At 33.9% G+C, this 22,495-nt stretch overlaps 1 protein-coding gene across 1 annotated transcript in view; it reads right to left on the bottom strand.

Annotated features, from left to right (window-relative positions):
- Positions 1–5,110: 5,110 nt before the first annotated feature.
- Positions 5,111–22,495, bottom strand: part of LOC145694593 (lysophospholipase D GDPD1-like) — a 112,029-nt gene continuing 94,644 nt past the window's right edge. The window contains exons 5-7 of the mRNA XM_081770960.1: positions 20,952–21,085; positions 9,601–9,718; positions 5,111–7,517 (exon numbers count right to left, since the gene is read on the bottom strand). Coding sequence (XP_081627086.1) covers positions 7,389–7,517; positions 9,601–9,718; positions 20,952–21,085 — 381 coding nt within the window. The 3' untranslated portion in view covers positions 5,111–7,388. The remainder of the gene's footprint in view (positions 7,518–9,600; positions 9,719–20,951; positions 21,086–22,495) is intronic.

Raw genomic sequence — 22,495 nt, 5'->3', positions numbered from 1 at the left:
AGAAATAGACCCAACACCATTTAACAGCCGTCAATAAATAACTTATTTCAGGATATCTTAATTTACAATTAGAACCATGAAATAGGTTTGGAAGCGTATAAAATAGCATTATAGCTAGTACGTTCTCGAGAAGGAAGCACCTATAATGACTGCTCGCAGTCCCACGTAGCTTGTAATTCTCATTAAGACAAGCTCATTAAAATGTCACATCTAAAAATAACGAATTAGGTTCTTATCATCCACTACAGAAGTGCTATGCCGCGAAATTGAAATAACACTGCATTCTTGTAATTATATTATTGAAGTTAATTAAATCAAAAATTCACTTTTCACAAAAATTGGCGAATATAGAAAACATATAATCTTTACGTAAGTTAAAATATTGAATTTTTATCAATCAAAGACAAAGTATATTGAGGACTATATATTAAATAAGTCGTACGAACATTAAAACTATGCAGAGAATCAAGGAATTTAGGCTTGCTATTAAACAAAATAAACACTTTTATAGATTAATGAATAAATAAATAATTTAAAAAAAAAGTAGACTCAGGCGCGTTCCACTGATGAGCGTATTCGACTAGGAATCTTCACGTATCATGCATCAAGCCATACATTGTACTCCTAAACTTGATTCCATTATCAGCGACTAGTAGCAAAGTTTCAATAAATTATCGCTACAATATTGAAATTATAAAAGAAAGCTTTTTATTATTATGAAAAAAATATTGCAATACAACTCCCTAATTATTTTGGATCCAGACCGAATTTATTGCTCATGAAATACTTATAAGCAAATATAATAAGACTTAATATATTAATTAAATAACATGTTTAACAAAGAAAACGAAATATTCATTAACCAGACTAGACTATAACTATGAATATTGCTAGGTTGATCTATGACAATGTTTCAGGTCATGGCACGATATTTTTTTAATGAACTAATCTCATAGCACAGTATTTCTAAAGACAAAACTGCGCGGCACAATGAAGGCAAGAAAAATATAATTGTTTCTATGCAAGTGCTTTCTGTATCTTTTTCTCTCTGTCGTTTGTTAAGCATTCAAGTTTAGATCTACATGGCATTTATTTCGAGAAAAACGAAGTTTCTCTCTCAGGCTCCATTATCTTAATTGGTGAAGCCTAAAATTTGAGACTAAACAATTACGTTAATTAACTTTGTGCTAAGTATATTAAAAACTAATAATAAAAAAAGAACGAAAGATAATTGAGACTATAATTTTTGATTAGAAGAGATTTCGTTTCATCACAAGATTGAATACGGAACAACTTGCGTGATGCGTCGTAAAGAATGCTCCAGTACTTGCACACAAATTTTTAGAGGTAGGTGAAGAGTGATCAAGTACTCCCAAACAGCCTCTCTAAAAATGATTGTGCATTTACCAGAGGTTCTTAAACATGGATATTTGTATAGTTCACATACCAGTTCCTCAGTAATGTCTTGAACCGACTATGATAGGTCCCATAATAGTGGAGCTATGAACTTTTAAAGTTTACTTACTTCACGTTTTCGGAACCCTATAACTATGGAACTATGCACTTCCGACCGTAGGTCCATATGAACTTCTTATTTTAATGAGAGGAATATGTTCCCAAACATTGTGACACATTTATATAACATCCCCTGTGTATATACATATATCGAGTGTTCTAAAAATGACGCCCACAGACCATAGAGCACTATTCCAAAGTCAAAGTCAAAATAAACCAAAAAATGTATATATTTGTATACCTTTCGGGTCCTCGTCTGGAGACGCGAATTGCACTATGTGGCAACGTTGCAGATAAAGAACCATACATTAGATCTAGATTAGATCTTACATGGATTCTTGCCAGACAGTTAAAATCAATAGACGTTAACACTAGCACCACTCATTACCTTAACAATAGATGTAACTCTTTGATGGATTTATAGAGCAATGCTAATGGTTCCAAGTGAATATACGATGTTGCCAAATAGCGAAATTTTGATTTCCCATAGCGGATGATGGAGGCCCCGGAGGGCATTCCATCATATAATATTTTCGCTTTATTTTGACCTGTACAATAGTGTTCTGTTGTCCGTGGACGCCATTTTTAGAACACCCCGATATATATATATATATATATATATATCCCTTTTTAAGTATATCGAAATGAAATCAACAGGAAATACTGTATGAAAAAAAAAATTCTCTTCCCGTTCCTTCTCTGTTCATAATCTTCTACCCAAAAATAGTGTGCAGTAGAACTTTGTTACTTCCATATTTCAGAGGGGGAAAAGAAAGTAAACTGAAGGAATTAAATTGACGGAGAATATCGTTACTGCTATGGATGATATTCTACTTGAAGACTAGTCTCTGTATTGCAGGTACAGTGTAAGTTACTGTTTAACATTCTGTAAAGTTTATTTTCGACAAAAAAATTACTGGACATTTTCTTCTTAATTATATGTGTTTAAAGTAATTAATATTTGAAGATATTAAGAGAAATTTTTTCCACTCACGAAGGAAACCTCTCTTTTGTGTAACAACATGTTATAAAAATACAATTTCGTTTCATATCGTTTATAAATTCTTTACATAAGAATTTGCTTACTTTCCAATCTCCTGTGATTACTATTATTATTAAAGTTCGTATCACACTATACAATAGAATTCGGAATAGAATAGATTTTACTATCAAACACTAGGAAACAAATATCACAAAATTTACATTAGTGATTCCGTCTAAGTCTGCTAACATCTTTTTCTCCAATTAGAATACTATCACTGAAATTTTTACTGAGAGCAAAAATAATTAACAAAAGTTAAAAAGCTCATCTGAGCACATTCAAGCATATACACTTGTGACAAGTTTATACTTTCTTTTTTTTAAAAATCGCTTTGAATATACTTTTTACATACACATATACATACTGTACATACACTTTATATATACGTATGACACAACTATGATTATTATTTTCAATAAACAAAATTGAAATAGAGCTACCTGCACCATAACCACTTGTACTTACCAAGCCATACGCAGTTCTTGTATCAATTTCTCTCTTTTAGGAATGACACAGGCTACCTGGAATCCAGACGAAGCTTTAACCACACTCTCATGATCAAAAATATATTGAACACGACGATTGTGACACATGATTTCGGCTACATATCCATAAACATTATGCCCAAGTAAAATTCACTATGTATTACAGAGGACACGATTACAATGTAATTCCAACTTTGCTGTTAAATATCTGTATATTTACTCAATAAGCAGTCACTATTTTTATTTCCATCTTGGTTTTATCGTACATGTACCTTGTACAATACAAGAAACTGTTCAACAGCCATGATGAATAAATACGCTTTTGTGTATCATATTTGATGACTCACTTAATATAAAATCAAGTACACAATTATTCGTCAACAAAATAGTACAAGTACCATTATTTTCATTATATATGCTCCTAAATAAAAACAAATATATTGTCATAAGCATATACAGACTTGCAGATCTGGTGAAGTAGTCACAGTACAGAAGAATGTAATTACGGTAATTGCAAGTAATTTTCTCACAGAGGAATTGTAACTGTTATAGTGCATCAGTCAATTAGGAATTAGCTACTTAATTTCGTCCTGGAAGTACAACAGAAATGTATTATGAATTCTTAATTTTACAAGGTATATATTTAATGTGCATGACAACATAAAGGAATTAAAAGAATAAAGAAACATGAACTCTAATAGTCATGTTAAAACAAACGACCTGCCAAATTTATTTAGAAAGCCTTCGTATACGTCTGTATGTAGTAACTGCCGAAATTTCAATAGGAATTTCCATCTTCTTCAGCAGCTTTTTCATTAAAACATTTACTGGAAATGTTTAATTTCCAATAGCAAATTTATCACATCACATGACATGCATCGTAAAGATTGAATGCCCAAAGATTTCTACTTTGCAGCGAAGATTTTCAAATTTCTTAAAGGTTGTATTCGTTTGCAACACTGCACAATAGAGATCTTACCTCTGAATAATTTAATTTTTACGATGGATGCCATATGGTCAGATAAATTTGCTGTTAATGTTTTAAGAAAAACCCGCTGAGGAAGATGAGAGTTCCCGTTGAAATTTCGAACAATTACTATACGACAGAAGTATGCAAAGATTAATTCCAATTCCAAGTGAAAATTTGTAATCATGTGTCAATTTAGTCTCTTTATCCTTATTAAGACTGTACACCAAAGGCGCCATCCATCTTTTAGAATGGCTGGAATTTTCAGTTGATTTAAAATATTTCAACTGCTTTAATATTCCTTTCTTTTTGAATGTCTATATTCAAATTTTACTAATATAATTTGATTAATAATAAGAATATATTTATAAAAATAATTAACTTATACAAAGCAACACACATTAGCACACTGACTGCCATACTATATACATATAATTAAAAAAAAATCTTTTCCTGGAGGCCACGATTTTTATTATATCAAGAACTTTGAGAACAAAACAACCTTTCAAATTCACAATGAAAAAAAACATTGTTATTATTGTACGTCCGTGAGTTGTCCAAGTGCAGGGTTTTGCTTAAAAGACCACCCACCAGATTACATAAATGATACAGAATGGAACGTGAGTCACCAGTGCAAAACGCAGCTCCCAAGGTAAAGATACACGGGTATATATTTGGTTCACGAGGCTCCAGGTTTAAAACTAGCGTGAGTCAAATTCAACTCATATGGCAGTTAATGTTAAAAATAACACCCCAAACCATTGAAACAAAAACACTAAATTATACCATTATTTCAATAATAATAATAATAATAATAATAATGAAATGAAATGAAATTTTGAGTTTTACGCCCCACGGTTATGCCGGTTAGGCTAAAGGAGACGGTGATAATGAGTAATGAATGAAATGGTGGAATGAAGAAAGTGGGAGGAAACGGGAGAACCCCGAGAAAACCCACGCACACGGTGTTTGTCCACCACAAAGTTCACTTGGCGGGAGCAGGGTTTGAACCCGAGACCCCTAGCACCAGACGTGAACGCTCTACCACTGAGCCACCGCGGCCCCCTAATAATAATAATAATAATAATAATAATAATAATAATAATAATAATAATAATAATAATAATAATAATAATTCATACAAACAGTAACAAATTTCGAAGATGGCGCCTAAGTTTACAATTTTATACCCAGTGCAATTGCACCGAGAAAGAAATATCTTATTTTTCCTTCCTGGTCTATACTTCTTATAGATTTATTCCGTTCCTACAAACACAATATGAAAAAATATGCAAATTTCATTACTTCCATTACTACTAAATTATCTATGGCTATAGGTATATAAAATTTGAAGGAAAGATGGATGCTGCAGTTGTAAAATAAATAAATACATACATAAATAAAATAGAATAATGAGAAAATTATAAGAAACCAATTACAGGAGTAAATTAGTAAGCATACCTCTTACATGTACTTCTTGTATTATATTACCTGTAAATATACAGACTTTAAAATGTATTGATTTATTTTTCCACATGTATGCAATAACAGAATTACTGGACTAGTTTGAACAAATGACATCCGTAACTCACAAATAAATGTTGCCTTATAATATCATTACAATAATAACAATAATAATAACAACAATTTTCTTGGACTCAGAACTAATTTTTCCTCATTTACTATATGATAAATTAAAATTTCAAACATAAATCATCGCACCATTTTAAATAACTAATTAATACCACATTTTGATATAGTATTTTTACTTAACAAAAACTTCAAAACAATCAACAGAAAAAAATAATCACATCTTAAATGTATTACGACAGTGAACTCCCTTGATTTGTTGACTTGACATTTCCATCATTTTTGAAATTTATATTTCTTAACATGGTATGGCCATGTGGTCCCGCTGTAGTCCAGCTTACACGCCATCACATTCCTAAAATCTTAAAGCAGACTTTTATCCACTCAACTTGAATAAATGTGCATTTCATTCCTTCTTATTTCTCATTACCTATTCAAAATAACTCTCTATCTATTTATAACTATTACGAAACTGGACTAGTACATATATTCAAAGAATATAAGAAACTAAATTTCTTTGTAACTTTCATGAAATCGGTATATTTTTTATTATTTTATTTTTAGAAATTTAAAATATAGTATTAGTATTTTCGTCATATACGGTAGTAATTGGACCCTGTATCTTTTTCTCGAGTTACTTATAGACTTTACATCCTGATAGTACACCATCATGAAGAGATTTATCATTCGTACACCATTTGAAGCTTTCTTTAAAAAGTATTTTTCTTCTTTTTCTTTCATTTTGTTTTTTTAGAAAAAGAATACCAGTATTTCTGTGATCGTTCTTTACTGTGAACAAACCCAAGATAAATTATACTATATATATTTTAAAATGTTACCTATTAGTTATTACAACTACTATTTAATATCGTGACAATAGCAATGAAAAAAATATTCTGCCTGCAGTTATATTGATTGTCTCAATCTATCACGCACGAAACCAGATCTAAGTGATATCTCCATATAATGTCAAATAGTTAAGAAAAATCCCTGAATATTTACTGACTGAAGATATATATATTTTTCTCGTATCAACCTTAATTGCTTTTCAGCCGTTCCTGTAAATTATAATTAATTAAAATATTGTACGAACTTCATCAAAAATTGCCTCCTCAAAAAACGAAATGATTCCGAATGTCATATTATAAATATATATATGTACATTGGAATGATATATATATATATATATGCATATAAACGCAAGTCAAAAATTCTCTTTGTGTATAATATTACCTACAAACAAAACATTAAATCTAAATGTCAATTCTGTCAGACCCTATTTTATATATACAGCATATATATAAATATACATACACATTTACACATCACAAGTAACCTCAATAATATTCTTAAGAGACTAGAACACAAAAACGACTTCTAAGATACTATCAAACAAAAGGTGGGTTTTGTTTTGAGAAAACTGAAATATGCTTCATAACGACTAGAACAATATAGCACATTTTTTTTGTTTCTTATCATTTATAGCCTCAATAATTAAACTGTGTTACAGGCTTCGTTTGAGAGTTTTATCTTCAGCACACGAAATGGTTCGCAGTATTATTCTCAACTCAGTTTGATTATTTTTAACAAAATAATACCTAAACCAAACAACATATTATCTGTTCTGATCATTATAAAATAAAATTATTATTATAAAGAAATACATAACCCAACAGAAGATGAATAATTTTATACAAAAGAACAGAAGTCGTTCACCTTTCAATAGCTACTCACAGATCACAGAACTGATATAGCCGACGACCATTATACAACTTACTCTCCTCGAAATTCACTGATATTGTGGATTTTCCTTGAGAAATTTTTTCAGTTTCGTAGGATAATCTGTCATCACACCTGTTACACCCAATTCGAAAGCTTCTTTATATTCCTCATCGTAGTTTAGAACCCATAAATATGTCTGAAAAATTAAAAAAAAAAAATGAAAACATGGGTACTAGTATCGCTGCTTCTTAATGATAGTTACTGGGAACACTTATATTATCATAAACAAAATTCAAATGTTTTTAATCCCACGAGGGCTCTCATCTGCCAGATAGCTTTAACTTTGTTAGTTTATTGAAGCTTAATGTTATCTATTAATTCAAGTACCTTCCCCAATTGCTACAACCAAAGCCAACGTTTATAAGACCCCGCTGGAAATCGTACTCAGAACCACACAGTAACAATTTGGAAGCGCGGAAAAAAATAAGTTGTTATATGTTATAAATCCCACCCCCTCCGTCCCTCCCGAAAAATGAATTCTCTCGTGGTTATATGGTTAGCGTACGCGCCTTTGGCTATATGCGACCTGGATTCCATTTCTGGTAGAAGCTCTTGTGGTTCAGATCCCATGGTAAAACTGTAGGTTCATGTCTCATATGGCCTTGGTGCCGAACGGGATAGTAAACTCCCAATCAACCAATCTACCCCAAAAATGGTACAGTAATTCCAACCTAAGGCTACCTTACTTATTCATACCTGAGTTAAAAACCCTCGACAGTCCACTAAATGTGGCCCGATTTTTAAAAATGCACATTCGCATATGGAACATTCGAAGGGTACTCACATATGTCTGCATATATTTGAAGTTACAAATCATTTTTATATTCTTAATCCCCTGAATCGATCATTTTTTCGACAATTGTTGAAACGAACGTCTGAATACTCAACATGCATTCTACAAAACATGCATGTATACAAGGTGGTCCAAAACTAGGTATACACCCCTGCATTGATCAAGTATAACATTCTAATTTATAGGTTTATTTGCTTCGGCTCTTCCGAGCTTAAGATGTAAGTAAAAACAAATTAAAAACAAATAATAAAGAAACTAAGTCTACCTGATGGATAACAATAAGAAATAATATAAAATGCAATGAAGTACTGTATACCTACTTTTGGGCCACCCAGTATTTTCAGGTTGCTTAGTGCATATAAATTCGGACCTTATCAATGACCATATATTTTTATGTTATTCCAATATAATAAACCTAACTCAATTTCGTAAGTTTACATAAGGTTACTTAATGCATATGGCCATAAATGGTAAATGAGGATTTGTTTAATATAATTTTTATATATTTACTTTTTTATTTTTATTTTTTAAAAATTTAATTTATTTTGTTCTGAAAGTGACTTACGTAATATTAACCCAACATGTTGCTGTCAGTAGCCAGAAATAAACATCCTTAAGAGCCTGCCTTATTAAAAATAATACAAAATTTACCATTTTCCTTTTGCTTGTTTATTCATCGGTGAAAGGAGATAATGAAATGCAAGTTACCACAATCATAGATAATGCTATTCTACAACAGAAAATTTGAATCTGAAGAATGCTCAGTGTTACCATCCATAGAAATTACAATGTTGCCAGAAAAACAATTTCCCTAAAATCTAAATTAATGCAGCGAGTAGAGGAACGAACTCAACTGCATTTGATTGCGTATCATGTTGTTTTGGTTTCTTGTGAACTACTTTTTAATTAACATTATTATTTAGTTTTAATAACTGTACGTTAAAACTATTTTGTTTATTACAAAATAAATACAATTATTATTTAAAAAGTAGTTCACAGGAAACCAAAACAATATGATACGTAACCAAATGCAGTTGAGTTTGTTCCTCTACTCGCTGCCTTAACTTAGATTTTAGGGAAATTGTTTTTCTGGCAACACTGTAATTTCTATGGATGGCAACACTGAACATTCTTCAGGTTCAAGTTTTCTGTTGTAGAATAGCATTATCTATCATTGTGGTAACTTGCATTTCATTATCTCCTTTCACCGATGAATAAGCAAGGAAAAGGAAAATGATAACTTTTGTATTATTTTTAGTAAGGCAGGCTCTTAACACTGAAGCAGAATATCATTCACCAAGTAATTACACCCACATCTTTTCTAATATCAATGTTTTAGTTTCATAACCTTAAATTTCCAAACGAGAATTGTCACATCTCTATATAGTATTTTAGATACAGAATACATAAAGCAGAAAATGATTACCTGTATTCCTCTTTTTTCTAAGTGATTAAATAAAGACTTCCGCATTAATACATTGTTCATACCCCTTAACAATATATTATGAAAGGGAAGATATGCTGCACTTGGGCTGTTGGTTCTCCTACAGAAATGAAAAACAAAAATAATTACAAAATAACACAAACAGAACTGTCACAATAGATTATGCATTATGACAATCATAAAACGATTTATTTCGTACACTTCAGAGCATAGGCTAGAACTAGTTAATGCGGTCATTTATTATTTCATCGGTGTTCTGTTTTACAAAATAATAAATTTGACAAGTCATTTATTCTACAGCATAAGCAGTCACAGAATTTTGGGATGAAGGGGTGGAATGGTGGGATAAAGCCCAAGATTCAAAGATAAAGATTAATCACTTCTATTTAAGTAATAAAAATTCTATTTAAAATGGTTCACAGTTCGATCCAGTTTGAACTAGGGATGGCCGGATCCGGATCTCGAATCTCGGATCTGGATCCGCCTCTCGGATCTGGATCCGGCTCTCGGATCTGGGTTCGAAATTCGGGTCTGCATCCGAAATCCGGATCTCAGATCTTGAATCTTATCCAAACTCACATCCCATCCAAATTGTGATAAAACTTGAATATCAAAAATTCACCGAAAGTAATTTCACGAAGTACTGACAGTGAAGGAGAAAACAGAAAATTAAGACGGATATTGACAAGTCTATTTGTCTCCTTCATTCTACACTAAAGATCAAATGCTTGCCTTACTAAAAATAATCTGATTTGATCCGGATGAGAATTCGATTGTCGAATCTAGGTCCACCCGGTTGAAGGATCGAGATGAAATACACACATATTTATATTTGAAACCGGAATACAAAACTCGAATATTTAAAATTCCTCAATACACCTATTTCTTTGACAGTTAAGAAAACAAACAGTTAAGACAAGTATTGACTAGTTTTTACGTATATTTATCTTGCTCAGTCTGCTCTAAATATCAAGTGTATACCTTACAATTAGATTTAATAATTATTTAGTAAATCACAATATGAGCACCGAGAATAAACTATGAATTTTGGTGCCCCTTTAACTAGATTTGAAATTTCGGATTCATACATAGAATCAGGCTGAAAGATAAATATTTGAGATCTGGAGACCGAAACAAGTGCTAGTACCAAGATCGTAGCCGTTTTACCTAGGTAATGCGAGCGGAAGGCGACCACTAATTGCGCATGTACCGGTACTTTGGGGAACACGAGAAACTAAAAACAGATAAATATTATTTTTCAGGGGCAAGTTGCGCTTTAACATGACTTTTCATGAGTGTTGTGTTCAAATACGAAAACTGTAATGGCGACTTGTTTCAAACAAATGCCTTTTCTTTTCTGGCAATAAAGTTAGGTACTTTCACATTGAATAAAAATTAGCAAAGCATATTTCACTGATTAGAGTGCTGGTTCTTATGGAAGCTTTCACACTGAACCGAAGATTTCCTCATGTGGGTATCGGATTGCCACAATTCACCTTGCTGAAAGACGTGGTTTATCAGGAGGTCGGCCAAGATTCTTTTGGACTTAGCCTGTAGACTGCTTCTGGTCTCAATTATTCCCATATAACAAGACTAACCATATATGAAGTTGGTTCGAAATGATTTAAAATATCACTAATTGACCTTAAGGGGATAATCGCGATTTAAATATTCGTAAATCAGAAGAGATGTAAAAGTTAAGCGTTAAAATAAATCCGATAATTCCTAATGCAACCTAATGACAGCAATAAAACTCCTTATGTAACGTTTTCAAAAAGCTAAGATTAACAGTTTTGTTCCTGAAGAGGGTTTATGGCAACATAGAATATTATAAATCCAATTATCATAAGTAGTACCTCTGACAGCCCTGCATTTCACATCACCATCGCCCTTCATCCTGACAAGTGGGCAATTCACTTACCCACAATGACTTTTCAGGCATTCCAGTGACATCAATATCTCAGTTTGGGTTTGGGATCATGCTTCGGTGAACCTTGACTATCACCATCAGCAGCTATTAGAGAATCAGAACTTATTTCTGTATTAGACAATGTGGGTAACTATAGCTTTTCGTCTATACAAGACAGAGAGCGTGCCTTAGGTGTCCGTGGTAATGGATTCAATTCCCGGAGAGTCACTCAACAATTTCGATGTTGACCCAGCATCGTGAGGACAACTGGGGAGTTATCTTAAGTAAGAGGTAGCGGACTGCAGTCTAGAAAGCCGGCATTAGGGACTTCGGGTGTCGATGCGTTGATTACACATCCCCACTTTCAACGTAAGCCCGCTGGTAGGAACCAAAGGACTGTCATGCCAAGAATTTAGTTTGTTTTAATTATTATAAATGGCTTCTTTATTATTGAATTTTATCCAATATTTTCTTTTCAACTAGTTTGGGAAACTCAGAGCTAGCTACTTGTTTTCTTTTTAATTCATGTTTATAGTTAGCACAACTAATCACTAAGGAAAAACAATCTTTTCAATAAAATTCGCCTCGCGTCTTTCGTAGCTCTAAGTTTAGTTAGGTAAGTTGAAGGGCGGTTTATCATTTTTCCCTCGCTTACCCTATTCTTTTTTCTAGTTTTACCTATGTTTCTTTGCACGAACATTGCGCCTATACGCACGTGCTTAGTGTGTTCGTTTACAAAAGCGGGCCATTTTCCTGCCACTATAGAAAGTAAGAGTGCACTGTATCAGAGAAATATTAATTGACGTGTGTAAGTGAATATATCTGTGACGAAGTCATAATTACTCAGTTTTTGCATCGTACATAGTTTCCCCATCCTTATTAATCTCTTCATCCCCGCTTCCTGAATTCCAGTTCTAGTATTCTTTCTTAATGGGGGACTGATGTCTCATGTAGGCTTATTAATTATAACATCAGCAATAAAGAAAGTACAGTTTAACTTGCACTAATTTTAAAACATTACGTTAATTAAATAATAATAATAATACGGAGCGAGCTCAGGCTACTTGTTAGGATTCTTGCTTCGCAATTGGATAATACCGGGTTCGAATTCGGAGACCAGCCATCCTGACTGAGGATTTTCCAGGGTTGTTCCTCAGTTATACTGGGCAAATGCTAGGTTAGTACCTTGATCTAAGACTCTGGAGACCTTCCTTCCATTCCTTTTCCAATGTTTTCATCTGTTGATTACTACAGTGTAAAATGGCCTCTGAGGATGTATCTGGTAGCTTATAGTTAATAAACAATAACGACATAATATATCTTTACGAAACGTGTGCGTTAATTTAACTACAGCCTTACAGTCCCAATAGATAGCTAAAGTTTTAAAATCAATTTCCTGACTTTTATATACTATTTTCATATTGTTTCAGCTTTCAAATTTCTCATGTATGTTCCCACCGAGAATTGAACCTGAGATCACATGAACAAATGCGAATATGTTAAATATTTTTGAACACTTTAATATACAAAACACAAAACGCTTCAATGATACGATGCATGGATATGTTTTGGTTACGTCCTGCAATGTATGATTAAAGAAGCCAGGAGGGTGAAGAAAAAATAACAGAAATCTCTTTTATATTTACTCCTTCAACAAACTCCCGACCTCAGAAAGGCAAGCCATAAGTTAGGTAACAAAGTCATACAACGAACACAACCATATCGCTCTCTTGAAACTCTCGTGTGTATGTTTAAAAATCTACTGCTGTTCCACGCCAACCAGTCTATATTTTTTGTTGTATATACCTTCGAAGTGAAAGATATTCATTATTATATTTGTTGGTGGTTGGACTCGTGAGTCAGAAACTACTATTAATAAAGAGTTTGTTTTGTCTACTATCCCTGCGATTAGAAGGGCCTTATCTAAAAGATATTTCATTTGTATATGAGAAAAGAAGAAAGTTTATTTTCTAAGAATAAAATAAATATTTTCAATGTGAAGCTAACATTAAGTTTCGAAGAGGAGCTAAACAGAAGAATTTGTTACCATTTACATCAGTTTTCAGACAGTTCACTATACTCTGAAATGGGAAGAAATCAAACTGGGAAACATTTTACTAAAGACTTCGACAGAAAGTGCAACATGTAAATATTGCAAGGTTAAAATAAAGAACAAAGGTAACACAAACGTGTTATGGAAACATTTAAAAGCACAGCAACCTACTATATCAGTGAATCCTAAAAAAAGTTTTAACGAATTTTAGATATTCAATTTTATCATCACAATTTCAGATGCAGGTTTGGATACGAATCAAGATCTGAGATTCGAATTTCGGATCCAGATCCGAGATCCGAATTTCGGATCCAGATACGAGATCCGGACCCAGATCCGAAATCCGGACCCAAATCCGAAATCCGGACCCAGATCCGAAATCCGGACCCAGATCCGAAATCTGGATCCGAGGTTCGGATCCGAGATCAGGATCTGAGATTCGGATCCGAGATCCGGATCTAGGTCCGGATCCGGATCTCACTGGATCCGAAAATTTTTGGCCATCCCTAGTTTGAACCCTTTGCTGCCTACCTCCAGCTACATAGACGACGATAGTAGTGATACCATACGCTTTGATAAATGTTTATTTCGTGTCACTGAATTCACAAAATCTCACATATGCTTATTTCCGTCGGTTTTTAAAATTGTTTTATTTACATTTGATTTAAATATTGGGGAGAAAGAAGCAACCAAATAATGCATCAAGTGTCTACTGTTAGATGCTATGAAGCACATATTAATAACAAAATTAACTTACCTTCTATATCTGTATTTGCTCCTTTAATTCTGTATTTCCTTCCGTGCTGGAAATGTCATTTTTTTTCCGCGTCACTCGCTCCTTTACATCCCCTATTGTAATGTTGTTTTAGTTTTCTTAAAACTACAACAGGATATATATATAGAAGAATCCGCAGTAAAAAAATTGCTGACGACGTTCCCAGCACGAACGGAAATATACAATTAAAGGAACAAATACGGCAGCACATGGTAAGTCACATTTCTTAATATATTAAGTATTTCTACATTCGTCTCGAACTACACCTAAGAATTAATTAGATGGTTACTTTAGAATTTAGCGTCTTTTTAACACCAAAGTTACATGAAACGTAAACTTACACCTTAACGTGGGATCTGAACCACAAAAACTCCCGCCGAAAATCGAACCCTGGTCTCCCACGCCGAAGACGTGTACACTAATCATATATAATGAAATCTTTAAATTTTACGTCCCACGGATATGCCGGTTAGGCTAAAGGAGACGGTGATTATGAGAAATGAATGAAATGGTAAAATGAAAAAAGTTGGACGAAACGAGAGAACCCCGAGAAAATCCACGCACACGGTGTTTGCCAACCATAAAGCTCACTTGGTGCGAACTGGGATCGAACCATGGACCCCATGCACCAGAGGTGAACGCTATTAACCACATACATCACGAGGGAAGGCCTCTAAGTATGGTAAGTGACAAGTATGAAAAACATTAATTGCCTGATTTGTATTCATGTCCTTTGTCGACACCAAGGCTATATATGATGATACTGTATTAAGTGCGGCGGTTCCCAACATTTTTTGACTGACGACTTTACTGAACGTCCACATCGTGACACACTTGTTTAGTCCATTAATATTAACATAAATTGTTTCAATAAGTAGGATTATGTAACACAGCATTATTATTGCCACTAGAGGTGTTGATTGATACAGTTTATCTCAAAACTGATTTCAACTAATTGCTGAATGTTTAATAACTTTATAACTAAAATTTCGCGACTTGCCGGTTGGGAACCTCTGCTGTAGTGCGTTTGATAATCCTTTATCGCGAATCGATCCCTGAATCTCGTGTACAAAAGGCGCGCGCTCTAGGCACTGGACTAGGAAGAAGGGTATGAAAAAGCATCGAATGAACGTATTGATCGAGTTTGATTGAGTCAACATTTGGTACTCACGTCGCCTATATATCTCTATCATTCCAGGACTCTTTGCATTAAGTTGAAATTCACGTAAATCGAATTTTTACCATAACCTAAGATTTGTCGCAAATACGTAGGAAAAATACACAAAAATGCTCTTTAATCATACTGTAATGCTAAAAACTTAATTATATAGTATGATTTAAAGCACATAACCTTTTATTCTTACAATGGCAAGTTCAATATAACTGTTTAATTAGTAAACAACCTCATGTATCACTGATAAGTAATAGTACGTCTTACTTCAGATATAAGTAATGTTTACGAAAGGCATTTATATCGGAAACTTCTTATGTAAGTGTGAATTTATGTAGCTCGGGAACTGTTTGTACTTACAGAAGACTCACCGATATTACATTCTCAATTCAAGTCAGGTACTTTCAATTAATTGTAACTGAAGGAAGAAAACAGTATATACTTTGTTGAAGACTAACCGATTTTATATTTTCAATTTAACTAAGGTAATTTCAGTTAGTGTAATTGAAATGAAATCTTTAAGTTTAACGTCCCACGATTATGACCTTTAAGCTGAAGAAGACGGATGATTAAGGCAAGCGAATGGCGATGGAACAACTGGTAAAATGAGAACGTGGGAGGAAACGAAATTATCCAGAGAAAACCTACGGACACGATGTTGTCCGGCACGAACTTTACTTGTCCGGGGATAGAACGAAAGACCCCTCTTACCAAAGGTAAGCGCTCTACCACTGAGCCATCGCCCATCATAGGACGAACTCATTCTTTATATTCGCGATTTACCTGTTCCTTTGTGCTTCAATACAATAAAACAGACGATTATATTCTAGCATGTTTTTCTATTCGCTATCTTTACTTCAAACCTTTAAAGGAGTCAGCTGCAGTCTAGTTTATTACTAAGTCATCTGCATAAAAATAACATGTTTTGCACTGTTCTTTGCTAAACGGTTATTGTTTCAAAATTTCTATTTTCTGAACAATAGTTTTCGGGTTTAGGGAAAAATATCTGTTTACTTATAGATGAAGTGACTTCGATTTGGACTAGATTTCTTTTTTTATTTTTAGAAAGTTAGATTATGTGTCTGAGTTGTATACAAGGGTTGTATATTCAAATCTAGAAAGAACATAGTTTGATGCATTTTATGAAGAGTTGCTGGTTTAGTAAATGCTACTAATTCTTGGAATGAATCCAAGATTAATGTTTGTTTTATTCATTCAAAAGAAAAAGAAAAGAAAACTTCGATCTAACTAATGTTCAAATATGTGAGTTTCAGGTATATATATCAACTTAATTCATCGATAAAAAAGTACCATGCACTAACTCATCTTAAGATTGCCTGTATAAATTTATAGCGTATTTTTAGATTCGAAACACGAACTAACCTTATTTTCAAAAAGTCTCTCACTGTTGACTGGATGTTAGGCAAAATGCCTATTCTTTAATATTAAAAATATGATCAAAAATAACGTTTTTAAAGTTTATATGGAGGGTTATAGTTTTAATTTAAGCCAATTTTATTTTGCCTATTTCACTTATTCCTACCTAAATAATATTGCCTATTCTATACATTTTCTTCAAAATAACACTTTATTAGGAGGAAAATATATAATTTGGTATTTCAAGAAGGGATTCTGCCTCTTCCGAGAAATATCGGTGTTGTTTGTACTGATAAGATGTAAAACTTTGGACTGTTATCTGTACTGATAAAGTGCTGTAAAACTTTGGACTGCTGTGTGTATGATGTATATAAAATTTGGGCTGTTATGTGTAGTGATAAGTGCTGTAGAGAATCTATTTACCAAATATACATGGAATACATGTCAAGCTTCGTTTTTATATATGCAGTAAAAGAAAATATTAACAAACAGATATGTTTCTGCAGTCTTTGAACATTATCTATGATTTGAATTTATTTTTTAATTGTATTGTGTATTTATGTTCATTATTTCGAGTTACATTTTCGTGCCTATTTACTGCCTATTTTTTAAATTTTCTATTTGCCTGCCTATTTTCCAGGTTTTTAATGCCTAAACATCCGGTATCTAGTGATTAGCTTTTTCAAGCTGTAAGAAAAAGACTCATATTTTGTGTGAATAATGTACTCTACGAGACAGAAGAGTGATCTCATAAAAGAAGCGAAAAGCGATTCAAGTTTTGAAAATGTGGAGGTGAGAGAAAATGAAGGTTAGTCGAACGGTAAACCAGAGAAGTACTGTGGATAGTAGAAAGGAAAGAACAATATTGGAGGTAATTTAAAACAGGAAAATAAACTGATTCTCAAAGGCGTACAAGACGGTACGTAGAACGCAAAACAGGAAAGAGGAAGAAGATTAATGGACGGTATGAAAATGGGTCAAGACAATGAGATTACCTGAAGACCATAGTATACGAAATCTGTTCCATTTGCGGCAAATGACCTCTAGGCTAATGATGGTAGATTACTTATAATAATGGTAATAGAGTGAAACACACTTAGGATTCTAATGTTAGAACAACTTTAAAGTTGTCGTCTTATTGAGACTTATGAAGTTCAGTTAATTAGTAGATTCGTGAAATCGTGAAATATACTGAAAGGTTGTATATAAAACGTCTAATGACTTTATTCTGCGTCAGAAATTACTTGCGCTGCAGTGGTTATCAAGTAGCTCTGGTCTGACCTACTTGCTTGTGTTCACGAAATTATCCTTTCCCGTAGTTTCAACCATATATTGTAGTGTGCAATGGAGTTTTAAAGCAAGATGGTAGGACTCCAGCTCTGTTAAGGTGGGTATGTTCTAATTAATGCAGAAAGGCTTTCATCAGCTCGATCATTGAATATAGTTCAGCTGTATGGAATATGACAGGGCCTACTAATCTATCTGGCATCGACTCGGCCCCAAACTTCTTTCTTGCCATAGTTAGACTTAGAATTCCTGAGTTACGTGATCACTCGAGACAGGATTAATCTCTTTAATGAAACTATGTACCCCTGAGAAACGACGCCGCGCTACTGATTTGCTATTTCTATAGAAGATTAACAATGGTAAAATTTATTCTGAGTTCTTACTATCGCAGATTAACTTTCGAGTTCCTCTGCAGCGAACTCGCTCTCTTAATTTGCTAGCTTACGAGACATCTATGTTATCAATTGTTAAGCGCTCCTTGTTTTACAGACTAGCGCATGATTACAATACTGTTTCAATAGATACTAACATTTTTATTTCTGAACGAAACTTCAGAACTCAATTGGAGAGAATATTGTATATTGAGAGGTGATTTTTTTTATTTTATTATTTATTTTCTTTTCAAATTGTTTTTTTTTTTTTTTTATTTTTATGATTTAATCTTTTTATATGTTGATCAGTTTCAGCCAATTGGACTTGTGCTGTATGAAACTTAGTGAACAAATAAATAAATAAATAAATAAAACACTCTTCCGTCTCATCCCTCTGTGGGGCATTATAAGTTGCTGCCATGTTTCCTTCCTATAAGCAGTCAGTACAGAACGAATTTCTCCCTCAAAATAATAATGCCTGAAACAATGAAAGGAGGCTCATTTTCACTTTACTAAATATAACAATGTAAAATATTACGTACACATGCCGGTAGTAAGTCCCTCTCCCCCCCCCCCTCTAAAATGAACACTGTAGAGAATTTTTAAATTAATTCGAAACTAGATATTAAATACTTACCACCACATTAAATTAAATTAAGTACATTTTACTAATTTTTGCGTAAAATGATACGCTTCTTGCAAGCTGACCAAACATCTTCCATAATACAAAAAATATGTAATTGGACTGAATTATGCATTTATTTTTATTTATTTATTTCTCTTAATATTTGCTGACGATAAAACTTCGTACTTTTGGATTTCTGTAATATTTGAGAGTATATCAAACCTTTTGTAAAAGGAGCTATAGCTCTGTAATTACTAAATAAATAAATAGTTTTGTGGTAATCAGATATTTTTATCATTGCCCCCTGGTATTCATGTTTGTCCCCATTTACGAACGTAGTCATGGTCATTTTTGACGTTATATATACAGATGGTGATCAGAAAAATGGAAACACCTGAACGAAATTGTAACTTACCAGATTAATATGGTGTCGGGCCACCTTCCGCCTTCAGAACAGCCTTGATGCGACGTGGGATGGAGGCATAAAGGTCATGAATGGTAGCAAGTGGAATTTTACACCATTCCTCGTGCAGGGCATCGGCCAGTTTTGTGAGAGAGGATGGAGGTGGAAATTGTCCCCGGAGTCGTGTTTCCAAGACGGACCACAGATGTTCAATTATGTTGAGATCTGGGGATTGGGCGGGCCAGGGAGGTGATGAACTTCATCCCGATGTTCCTCAAACCACGCTGCAACAACGCCAGCTGTGTGAATGGGTGCATTATCATCCTGGAAGATGGCGTCATTGTCCGGGAACAACATCCGGACCATAGGATGCAAGTGGTCTCCTAAAATTGCAACATAATCGTTGGCAGTGATTCGTCCGCTAAGTGTGACCACAGGACCCAATGAAAACCATGATATGGCGGCCCACAACATCACCGAGCCGCCGCCATGTTTCACAGTTGGGCGGAGACACTGCAGATCATAAGCTTCTTTGGGCGTTTTCCACACATAAACACGGCCTGTGGTTGGGAATAGGGTGAAGGATGACTCATCCGACCATATCACACGTTTCCAGTCCTCAACGGTCCAAGTTGCATGGTCGCGGCACCATTTGCGGCGTGCGAAAGCGTTATGGTCCCTGATGAGCGGTTTGGCCCGTGCAACACGATCCCGTAAGCTCATGTCATGTAATTCGCGGCGGACTGTGATTGTCGAAACAGGGTGGGGGAGGTGCTGATTGAGTTCCTCCATCACTTGCTCCGCAGGGGCACGACAGTTTTGCGTGACAACGCGCTTTAATACCCGGCGTGACCTGTCACTCATGATTTTCTTCCGCCCACTGTTCCGCTTCCCCGATGTGGTTTTCCCGTGTGTTGTGTAGGTCGTCATCACCTTCGACACTGTCCCACGCGACACACCTTACACAGTAGCCACTGCCGTCACACTCACTCCACATAACCGCGCACCAACAATTTGCCCTCTTTGAAAATCTGAGAGGTTTCCCATTTTACACTACCTCCGTCTGTTGCAGCCACTGAACACTGTTGTTCCACTGCGCCTGACGTAGTATGGAGACCGACCTAACACACCACCAGCATCGTCGGTCCGGGGCTGCGGGCGCCACGACACCACTGCCAACCCATACATCTGACGTGTTGAAAACTACAGGTGTTTCCACTTTTCTGATCACCATCTGTATATACTGTAAGTCTTTCGATCTCAATACACTGTCTTCAAAGCAAGAAATCAAAGAAAAAAAAGACAAAACATTAAATATCAAGACTACTACGTAAGATCAATTTGTGAAATTGCAAAAGTTACCTTGTATATATGGATGGGAGAAAAATTTCAAGGTGTGTTTCCTTTAATGGAAAAAACGGCAGGAGTCCTGAGTACAGAAGAAGAATAAGATGAACAACCCTTTTCATTGAAAATAATAGCTGCACGTGTGGGTTCTGTAATAAACGAAGTCATATTTATATTTCTTGAAATTTTCCAATCTTTATATATAAATCTTTATAAAGTTTCACTAAAGTATAATCTCCGATTTCATAGCAAATCCTGTTTAATCTTTACATACTTACTATACCTGTGAATTATTATTCTTTGTTTACTATTTCGTAACTCAAATGCATGATCAAAACATTAACTATTATTACTATAAATCTGTAAAATGAATTTTCAGCGACTCCTCTGAGGTACTTAAAAACAATTCCTGAATTGTGAATGTAAATAAAATCCATTCGCATTTCTTTGACTTTATATTTTAAAACATTTATATGACTGTTTTGTATTATATGAACATTTTTTTATTTTCATTATGTACTTTAAGCTACATTACAAAATATTAGTGTATTTCTTATGCGCTACCTTAGTACATGATCCACCTAAAGGCCATCTGGCCGGTCAAAATAACTCTTTGTGGACTGCATACTAGAAGATTACACAATTACACATTATTATTGTTATTATTATTATTATTATTATTATTATTATTATTATTATTATTATTATTATTATTATTATTATTTATTATGTTAAAAGCTTTAAATCAGTAGTTATATAAATGAAGCGAGCGTAAACAAGATTCTGCTACTAGACACAACATGAGTTTGCACATATATATATTTGTGTGCGTCGGCTTCACAATAAGTTAACAAAAGGAAAAAGAATTCTAACTCTGCTGAAATCTAAAAACTAAAATTTACCATTTGAAATGCATCCAAGTATTTTGCTAGGTTTTGTCTTAGAAAATTAATAAAGTAGCTTTTAGTTTCGACTCGTAGCTTTTCTGTGCTCAATTCTTACAGGGAAAAGGTTAAAATGAATCACACAACTGATGCAAGGAAAAACTGCATCATGCTACTAACTTCACAGTTGTGTGTTCTGTAATAGCCTCTAGCCTTCCCCGCTGGCCTAGTGGCTAGTGTATGCGCATCCGGTGCAAAAGGTATTTTGTTCAATTCCCGATAGGAGGGCATTAAACGCATTCTGGTAGTTCCGATTCAACCGTAAATAGTATATCAACGCCTCATAAAGCCTCAGTGCAGAGAAGGGATGTTAAATTTCAAATAAACAAACGATACAACAGCGTCCGAAAATTTAACCATATTTCATACTGAAACGAATAATTTAAATATAATAATGATTTAAAGGAATGAATAAAATAAAAATAAAACTACACAAAGATTTCGAAATTGAAATAACAGTGAAGTATTGATCTCTTACGCTTCCTTGAAATATACATAGAAAAATTGAAAACAGAAACTATAATTGAAGAATATTTCGAAATATGAACGTATAATACAAAGTATAACGTTAAAGCAAGATTAAAATGTGATTATTCACACTTAAAATATTCAAAA

Source organism: Thermobia domestica, chromosome 9, assembly GCF_964235325.1.
Source record: "Thermobia domestica chromosome 9, izTheDome1.hap1.1, whole genome shotgun sequence".
Classification (NCBI taxonomy): domain Eukaryota; kingdom Metazoa; phylum Arthropoda; class Insecta; order Zygentoma; family Lepismatidae; genus Thermobia; species Thermobia domestica.
Note: the sequence above shows the minus strand (reverse complement) of the source record. Positions and strands in the feature narration are given on the sequence as shown.